Source organism: Priapulus caudatus, unplaced genomic scaffold (assembly GCF_000485595.1).
Source record: "Priapulus caudatus unplaced genomic scaffold, Priapulus_caudatus-5.0.1 Scaffold1085, whole genome shotgun sequence".
Classification (NCBI taxonomy): domain Eukaryota; kingdom Metazoa; phylum Priapulida; class Priapulimorpha; order Priapulimorphida; family Priapulidae; genus Priapulus; species Priapulus caudatus.
The window spans coordinates 90,778-101,237 of record NW_014578146.1 but is presented as its reverse complement, the minus strand read 5'-3'; the positions used below and the strand labels follow the sequence as shown (position 1 = coordinate 101,237).

Below are 10,460 nucleotides of genomic sequence, written 5' to 3'. Positions count from 1 at the left end.
ACGCATTTGTAAACAACAACAACAACGACGCAATTGTAAATAACAACAACAACGACGCAATTGTAAATAACAACGACAACGACGCAATTGTAAACAACAACGACAACGACGCAATTGTAAATAACAACAACAACGACGCAATTGTAAATAACAACGACAACGACGACACTGTAAACAACGACGTCACTGTAAACAACAATGACACTGTAAACAACAACAACAACAATGACTGCAACAGCAACAATAATGTCATCATCATCAACAATAAAAAATATCACCAACCAGGACAAGAACAACAATAACATAAACAACAGCAACAAGAACAACAACAAAAACCGCAGCGGCAGCATCACAACGACCACAAATAAACAACAACAAAAATGACGACAACGTTATCAATAAGTCTCCCTCCACTCGGGCCGAATAGGAGATATTACCTGTGTCTAGCTTAGTAGCGATGGGACTTTGACATGTCATACATCGCTTCATTCTGATGCAACACTCGTCACAAGCCACCCGATGTTCACACGGCTTAAACGTCACCAGGTGGCGTGGCTCGTCACATATCATACACAACAAAATGTCCTCCGGTGGCAACGTGTCAGTTGCCATGGTAGCGGACGAGGGGCACGGTGCACTGAAAGATAAAGAGAAATAAACAAGAAGAACTATGACCCATGTTAAATCACATCATTTGCTTCGTAGCATATATTTCGACACCATGTTTCCTATATATATTTTCCTATAATATGGTTGACTGGACCATTCATGCATTGCATTGATAACAGTTGCAAAGACCACATAGTATTAGTTAGAGTGCAATTAAATGGCAGTAATGGTATTTCTAACATGTTGTTGGACAATTCAAATCTTATTTTGTCGAGGTTACAAGTATTAATATAAAAATATTGAAAACGTTTACAATATTTGTGCGCTGCTTAAACATCTGATTTATGATGGTTTTTGTTGAAATGTTTCTGCATTTCCTAGTTTTGATAAATGCCTTGCTATGCATGTTGGTAAATACCCACGAAACACAGCAATGCTGTGATAATGAACATTTTGTATACAACAAATTTAGTATCATCACCATCACTTACACTTTATTAAGACCAATGATTTATTTAATTCAGTTATCAAACAGCTAAGAAGAGGAATAAAAAGTCATGAAAATATAATAAGTCAACAAATCAATAAATTTCAAACAAGTGGTTTCAGTTTTTCAAGCAATAGAGAAACTCAGAACTGAACTAACATCAAAATCGAGACGATATAGACTGTGAAGGTTGAATAACTATATATATATATATTGTACAATAGGCTTCTTAAACTGACGCGCAACTTATATATCACACATATGCCCACACAAGTGAATGCAACAAATATAAATAATAGGTCATAAATTCAAAAAAATAACCTCATCAATAAAATGAAGTAGTATCATTCGCAGCAGCACATGAACTTGCAAAGCCTCACCTTTCCAGTAGAGACAAGCTGGCGTAATACTTGATGACTTCAGCCAGTTGAACGTTGACATAGTCCAGTGGACACTTCCGTTCTTTATTTCTGTGCGCTAGATTGGCACCCTTTTGTGCAAGGTAGCAGGCCATAGCCAGACCAATGTTTTGGCACAGTCCCCTGACCTCTAGCTCAGACATGATCTGTAGACAATAACTCAATTGTGATCAAGTGAAGCTAGTGTTTTCCAATTCCCTACAGATCACCTCCAGATTTCATTGAAGATATATTATTAAGTATACGGTCAAGTACGCGCACGGTCATTCGAAGACAGTGTCATTTAAAATTTATCACACAATTTTCCTTGAGTGTTTGTCATCAAATAAGTAATAAAGTTATTACTGCTTATGCTTCTTACGGTTGTGTGAACCAGTATGTCTGTCACAAAACCAATGTTATAAAAGTTCTGTTTTCGTAGATGCAATACTATACTAAAGACACAACATTGTTTACTGCCCAGCAGAATTACTCGTTAATTACAGACATCGTTAATTACAGACATCAGGTAGCGAACGTGGATTAGTTGTGCCAATCCATTACGTGGGATGCTCCCATCATTACTAATTGGATTGATTAGTAATTGCTGCTTATGTTGCAGATACTCCTCTTGCCTGTCTGCCTGTCAGCCTACCTGCCTGCTTACCTGCCAGCCTGCCTGCCTGTCTGCCTGTCAGCCTACCTGCCTACCTGCCTGCCTGCCTGTCAGCCTGCCTACCTACCTACCTACCTGCCTGCCTGCATGCCTACCTGCCTGCCTGTCAGCCTACCTGCCTGCCTGCCTGCCTGCTTACCTGCCAGCCTGCCTACCTACCTGCCAGCCTACCTGCCTACCTGCCTGCCTACCTGCCTGCCTGCCTGTCAGCCTGCCTGCCTGCCTGTCAGCCTGCCTGCCTGCCTGCTTACCTGACAGCCTGCCTGCCGACCTGTCTGTCTTTTTTCACATTTACACAGGCAATAAACGGAGTATCTGCAACATCAGCATCAACTACTAATCAATCCAATTAGCAATGATGTGAGTATCCCACGTAATTGATTGGCACAACTAATCCACGTTCGCTACCTGTAATTAACCGCCATACGACTAAAAGCCGAAATACAGCTAACACACATTCCAACCTACCTAGCAGTTAGTGACCAAGCAAACCTTCGCTAAGCATACTACCACATCTAACAACTGTGGCGATTGCAATTAATTAACACCAAACTCTGTTAATTACACCGCACTAGCGATCAGGAGGCTGAACACTGTCAAACCTGTATATGAATTATAACAGCCATTCAAGAGAAGCGCCGTAACAAACACGAGTCCATTCTAGTGGTTTCAATGTACACATAATTGGCCTTTATGAACAGGTGGTCGTTCTATGAAGGTGATCTCTAACTGGGAGGTGAACTCTCTAATGGAATCTATTTTGGGCATGCACGGCATATGCCAAAGTGAGTGCAGTGACGTCAACTCATTAAACCCCGGGGCCGTTAACGTCGTTAAGTTAATGGTAAGACTAATGTTAAAACTAATTTTGTTTCTGACAACGGGCCCCAGGACGCTGTCGCTGTAGTTCCCCAGACACCAGGGTGCATGCAGGCATCCTACTTACTGGTGATCACCCGAGGTGATGACTTAACAAACAGTAACACACGTACATTCACATACGCGCGTGTGCACACACACACACGCATGCACGCCACCGCTAATGCAGGCAGACAGGCAGGCAGGCATGCAAGGCAGGCAGGTAGGCAGGTAGGCAGACAGGCAGCGCAGGCAGGCCAGTAAGCAGGCAGGCAGGCAGGCAGGGTAGGCAGATAGACAGGCAGCGCAGGCAGAGCAGGCAGGCAGGCAGGCAGGCAGGCAGGCAGGTAAGCAGGCAGCAGGCAGGCAGGCAGGCAGGCAGGGCAGGCAGGTAGGTAGGCAGATAGACAGGCAGCAGCGCAGGTAGCGCAGGCAGGCAGCGTAAGCAGGCAGGCAGGCAGGCAGGCAGGCAGGCAGGCAGGCAGGCAGGGCAGGCAGGCAGGCAGGCAGCCAGCGCAGGCAGGCAGGTAGGTAGGCAGGCAGGTAGGCTGACAGGCAGGTAGGTAGGTAGGCAGGCAGGCAGCCAGGCAGGTAGGTAGGCTGACAGGCAGGCAGGGAGGGGAGGCAGGCACGGCAGGCAGGCTGACAGGCAGACAGGCAGGTAGGCTGACAGGCAGGCAGGCGGCAGGCAGGCAGGCACGAGGTCAGGCAGGCAGCGTAAGCAAGCAGGCAGGTAAGCGTAGGCAGGCAGGCAGGCAAGGCAGGCAGGCAGCAGGCAGCGTAGGCTGCACAGGCCAGACAGGCAGACAGGCAGGCAGGTAGGCTGACAGGCAGGGCAAGCAGGGAGGCAGGTAGGCGGACAGGCAGACAGGCAACAGGCAGACAGGGCAGGCAGGCAGGTAGGCCAGGTAGCGCAGGCCTGACAGGCAGGCAAGGCAGGGAGCCAGGTAGGCGGACAGGCAGACAGGCAGACAGGCAGACAAGCGCAGGCAGGCAGGTAGGGCTGGCAGGTAAGCAGGCAGGTAAGCAGGCAGGTAGGCTGACAGGCAGGCAGACAGGCAGGTAGGTAGGCAGGCTGACAGGTAGGCAGGCAGGTAGGCCCGACAGGCAGGGCAGGTAGGCTGACAGGCAGAACAGACAGACAGGCGCGTACGGCAGGCAGCACAGGCAGGTAGGCAGGCTGACAGTAGGCAGGCAGGTAGGCTGACAGGCAGGTAGTAGGCAGGGCAGGCAGGGTAGGCAGGTAGCAGGCATGCAAGCAAGCAGGCAGATAGGCATCTATCTCTCATCTCAATCACCCTCCCCACATAGTTTTGTGGATAAACAATATCTATCTCTATCTCCATCTCAACACCCTCACCGACCCTCCCTCCCTCCCTACATAGTTGTTGTGATGCCCACAATATCTATCCGTATCTCCATCTCAACCACCCTCACCTCCTCCCTCCCCACATAGTTGTTGTGATAAAAACAATATCTATCTCTAATCCCATCTCAACCACCCTCACCTCCCTCCCTCCCCACATGTCGTTGTGATAAACAATATCTATCTCTATCTCCATCTCAACCACCCTCACCTCCCTCCCTCCCACATATGTTGTTGTGATAAACAATATCTATCTCTATCTCCATCTCAACCACCCTCACTCCCTCCCTCCCCATAGTTGTTGTGATAAACAATATCTATCTCTACTTCTCCATCTCAACCAACTCCTCACCTCCCTCCTCCCCCACATAGTTGTTGTGATAAACAATATCTATCTCTATCTCCATCTCAACCACCCTCACCTCCCCTCCTCCCCACATAGTTGTTGTGCATAAACAATAATCTATCTCTATCTCCATCTCAACCACCCCTCACCTCCCTCCTCCCCACATATGTTGTTGTAAACACATATCTACTCTATCTCCATCTCAACACCCTCACCCTCCCTCCCTCCCCACATAAGTTGTTGTGATAAACAATATCTATCTCTATCTCCATCTCAACCACCCTCACCTCCCTCCCTCCCCACATAGTTGTTGTGATAAACAATATCTATCTCTATCTCCATCTCAATCACCCTCACCTCCCTCCCTCCCCCACATAGTTAGATACATGGAATGACGTGACGTACGGTTGAGAGACGCGGTGAGTTTTCGAGCACGGCGTCGACGGTGGCAGACCGCGACAGCGCCAGGTGTACGGCTCGATCAGCATCTTCATCCTCAGCATCCACGTTCGCACCATGCTCTGCCAGCAGCTGCAAGACAAACGAGTCGAGTTGAACTGACGAGCAGGATCAACGAATCCGCGGTGAGAGGTACGCGCGACTCATGAACCGACATCTCGCACAACTATGCAGGAAGGTGCACGAAATAGGGACAATTAGCAAGATGAGGCACGATTGGATGGACTAATTACTGCGTAGCGTATGATCTGATCGATCGATGAGTAAGAAAATGACGCACGGCGCGATGATTTAATACTTTAATGTCTAGAACGGAATGATTTGTCACGTTGTGATGTCACAAAGAATGCGGAAATGCAATGAAATAATAAAAAATAAAGAAAAAACATTCTTGCACGGTTACGTTAATTTCATTATGGCATGCAAGCTGGTAATATTAAGACAAAAGGACAATAATGAAATTCGAATGTGAACATGTTTTTCAATTCGGTCTTATTCACTTAATGTATCTCTACGGTATGTGAACTGAAAATTAAATAACAGACCATTGTGGCTCTTTTATTTCCACTCTCTAAACTTAAAATACAACTTAATCAATAAATAGTCTAATTACGGCACACCAATCGCTTGAAGTTCATCTACAGGTCTGTATAAATGCGTGTTTCATGCATTGCTTTGCTTACCTCTACAATTGCTGCATGCATCTGACTGACAGCCAATAGCAGCGGCGTCTGCTTCCTGTTGTTACAGATGTTGATATCACACCCACCCTGCAAGGCAGCAAGAATCCTGCTACAGCATAGCCACACGAGTAAAATGTGACCGGTTGTAGCCAAATGAGTCACTTGGGGGTAATTTTACAATTTCCAGATAACCATATGACGATGTTCTGCTGTCTTTTATCTTCATATTAGTCCAAAAATGTTGAGAATCGGATAAAAGATAAAAGAATCTAAAGTGTGACCAATTTCATATATATATATATATCAGAATTCCCTATTATCTACTCCTGATATATATTGATATATTGGTACAAAATAGCAAAATTATATCTTTTAAAGATATTATATGTATATTTCACCGAGATATTCAGATTTTAAGCAATCTATTTCTGTTAAAATCACAAAAACAAAAATTTCATGCCGATAACGTTAAAACAACACATAGTGTAAAATCTATATGTGCGACTTCTGACTCATTTGGCTATAACAAATAGCCTCCTACAATCACCAACGTTCATACAATCACAAAGCACCAAGGGGGCCACCGTCAGGAAAAAATGTTGGTGGTAACACTAATCTTAGCCATAACTTTGTTACATATTTTTCGATAGTATCAGTCATTATCATCGGTCTGCGGTGTTTGATAGCATTACATGACATCCCTAGATTCTTACCCCACAATTGATTAAGTGATTGATTGATTGATTGATAGATCTACTAATCACGTGCCTGTGAGGAATCATGTATGCAGCACGGCATCGTGTAAATATCTTTCGCAAACCAAATTGCCGTGGCGTGACATATTGAATCTTCATCCCCATCAGGAACACGGATTTGTCTCGTTAGCCCATGCACTAGACTAGCCAGTGCAGCTGTGATCACCCGAGGGACGTGGAACACAGACGCACTCGCTAACCATCATCAATCAGCGTTACGTGCGAGCATGTTGTTGTTGCTGGTTGTGGCACGCGGGCGAAGTTACCTGAGTGAGTAAGGTGTCTGCGACCTGTGTGTGTCCGTTCAAAGCTGCTAGGTGCAATGCTGCAAAGCCATCGTCCTTTTTCACGTCAACAATCTGCCTCGTCTTCTGTAGTAACTTTTCCACAGCACTGAGGAGGAAGAGCGGCGATGATTGCAGATGTAAAACACTACTTCAAATAACTGGGCCGATGGGGAAGGAACACGACATGTCGAATTTCAAAACACTGCAGATACATGATTATTACATGTACGCACGCACGCACGCACGCATGCACGCACGCACACGTGCACACCCGGTTATTACACGCACGCACGCACGCACGCACACATGCACACACGGTTATTACACGCACGCACGCACGCACGCATGCACACCCGGTTATTACACGCACGCCTGCACGCACGCACGCACGCATGCACACCCGGTTATTATGATAACAAGTGCCGCATAGCGACAGCGCTCATCTAACNCAGCATAAATCTACGCTCGCAAAGCGAAGACATCGGCTACACTTACTAGTTGTTTCCCTTAAGCGAACCATGGTGAACACATCGGCTGCACTCACTAGTTGTTTCCCTTAAGCGAACCATGGTGAAGACATCGGCTGCACTTACTAGTTGTTTCCCTTAAGCGAACCATGGTGAAGACATCGGCTACACTTACTAGTTGTTTCCCTTAAGCGAACCATGGTGAAGGACGTTGAAACCGCGTTTGTTCCTCAGGGAGAAGTCGACGCTAGGGCCGTTGATGAGCAAGTCTATGACGTCACTAATCACCAGCATTAACTACGATAAGAGTTACAGACATTACAGGTCTAGTCTACACCGTAAATTTCTCAATGAGAGTGTTGTCGGGAAAATTGCCATTTTACGATTATCACGAATCCTTCCGATTTCGTATAGGAAATCAAAGACATGTTCTACAATGATACACGAACATGTTATAACATGTTCTACAATGATACACGAACATGTTATAACATGTTCTACAATGATACACGAACATGTTATAACATGTTCTACAATGATACACGAACATGTTATAAGCGAGTTTTGCGTAGCATTGGCTTCCCACATGATAGTGCAGACACTTGCCCCACACTGCCCATAATTTCTCATAATTTCTAGTCATTTGACCTATTACTGTTATTATTTTAATTATCTGCTTAAAGAGATTTTGTTATATAAACTTAAGATAGAGCAAGAATGTAATAGTTGGTTAAAATAATTTTTTTTTGCAAAATTATGAAAATGTACAAAATAAGATAACATTTCAATATTTTGGGAATCGAATCGAGAGGCTAATATCGAGATACGGATCGAATCGTGAGGTATGTGTATCGTTACAGCCCTAGTCTGCACATACCTGCCCCATTGTTAGCATGTTACAGCAATATTCAATCTTAGGGACCGTCTGCATGCCACAATATACATTTATCAAGAGTGAGTATAGATGAACAAAGATGATTAATAAAGACTACTGTACATATGACCTTCATTATGTAACCTTGACATTGGTGCTCGGCCCATCTGTCACAATGGGAGAACTCAATCAATAGTTTCTAAATTCAAGCAGAACACAAAACGTAAAAAAAATAAAAACTAAAGATTTTATAAATTTAAACCTTAATAAAAAATAAAAATAACGTACCTGGATGTTCACGCTGCACTTGTGTTTTAGAAGCACCTTCACACAATGCACATGCTGCTTATTGACCGCCACGTGCAGCGCGGAGCAGCGCCCCCTATTGAGAGTATTAATCTTCGCTCCGTGTTGCAGAAGTTCTTCCATAACGCCTGGTTGGTTGCTGTTAGAGAGACAGTTTACATCGTAGATTGTTAGTAGGGATCATATACATAGGTGCATCAGGGTTCATAGTAGTAAGACACATGTTGAAATAAGGACTTATAAGACTCTTTCTGGAAGCCAAAATAAGACTTTTTTACGCGATTTCTGATAGATCACCGACTATTAAAGTACGCTAATATTTATATAAAGCCGTTTCGCCGAAATTCAACAGAGAAAATGTTGAAAAATGGTCCTTTAGCAAAAAATAAGGACTATTAAGTACTTTTCTAAGATTTTACCAAAAATAAGTACTAATAAGGGCCCTTATTTTATTTTTGGCAAAATAAGTACTTATAAGACTTTGGCAGACCCGCTACGAACCCTGTGCATGATAATACAGAGTTTATTTGAATCAGGAAACGTAGCCAATGATTGCAAGCCAACGTATGGGTTTTCAAGGGCGACTGTAAAGTGCATAGTTTTTACTTAATTATAAGTAAACTTATAAGTAAATCTTTAACCATTTAAGAGACATGTGGGGATCTTCTGCTTATATTGCATGATAAATATCGCTTACGAATCAAATGAAATTTTCATACATCAATATTACAGATGTGTTTATTACCACTACAAAGCAATTTTATGATATTTTTAATGTGCATTGCACTGTAACAACAATCGGAAACTTTTGCATTCTTCCTAGCGAAAATTGCGATGTGTAACCAAACTTTGGTCCCATTTTCTAGCAGAAATATCCATTTCTGTTCCCCAAGTGTCTGACTTTGGTCCCGTATTAAAATAAGGAAGTATCCTCACCCGAAGGCAGAGTAATGAAGGGCTGTATCTCCATCATCATCCTGTATTTCTAAATTTGACTTCCTCAGCAGGAGATAGAGCACAATCTCAAGATGACCCTGATGTGCTGCCACCTGTAGGGCTGTTTTACCACTACTCTTTACATCAACCTGGGGAAAAATGTGAAATTTTTGTAACTGCAAGTGCAATTCAGACAGATACACGCTACTTACCATGAATTATAACATGTATTACACATTATCAGGAGTGTATAATATAGATATACTAATAAAAAGATAATATATCTATATTATACACTCCCGATACTATTGATAATGAAATTTTTTTGATATGAATATCTTAAATTTAATCAAAAATATCACACCAATCTTCCCAGAACACCCACGCAAGTACCTTGTCTGGGGAACTATCCACAAAAAGCAGTGACAGCCTCTAAATGACCTTGAGCAGCTTCCCTGACCAGTAAATCCTGATCTTTACCTTCGTGGGACGTTGTTCACCAGAGTTGAGTGTAGCGAGTAAGGTTGCCAGTGGATCTGTAATATAGAAACACAAATATATACTACTGCTATACAAATCTGACGTATACTCCAAGTTTGGTGTGAAGATAAGAAAGTGGATACCTGGGCTTTTATACTGTGGATTATGCAGCGTTCGGCAGAAAATATTGGACTGTACTCTGTAGTGTATGAGGCAGATAGAATAGCAATATACTAGTCACTGTCATCAGGATTATTAAACATTGCACCTTAACTAAACTGCAAGCTTACAAAATAACCAAACACAAAATAAGCCAATCTAACACTTGTGTTTCTCATGCTGCTTTCAACATAGTTGCCACTCAGAATTTAAAATAAATATAATCTGCTTCAACCTTATGATATATAAGACTTAAATTGTATAGTACGTCAAAAAATACCTTGCACAATATATTCTACAAGACTTCCTTGTAG

General features: G+C 43.4%; 1 protein-coding gene across 1 annotated transcript in view; it reads right to left on the bottom strand.

Moving 5' to 3' along the window:
- Positions 1-10,460, bottom strand: part of LOC106815299 (E3 ubiquitin-protein ligase MIB2-like) — a 35,934-nt gene that overhangs the window by 1,668 nt on the left and 23,806 nt on the right. The window contains 12 exon segments of the mRNA XM_014819743.1: positions 198-204; positions 438-637; positions 1,477-1,661; positions 5,146-5,271; positions 5,883-5,969; positions 6,904-7,030; positions 7,567-7,688; positions 8,554-8,710; positions 9,508-9,656; positions 9,901-9,924; positions 9,926-9,987; positions 10,131-10,143. Coding sequence (XP_014675229.1) covers positions 198-204; positions 438-637; positions 1,477-1,661; positions 5,146-5,271; positions 5,883-5,969; positions 6,904-7,030; positions 7,567-7,688; positions 8,554-8,710; positions 9,508-9,656; positions 9,901-9,924; positions 9,926-9,987; positions 10,131-10,143 — 1,259 coding nt within the window.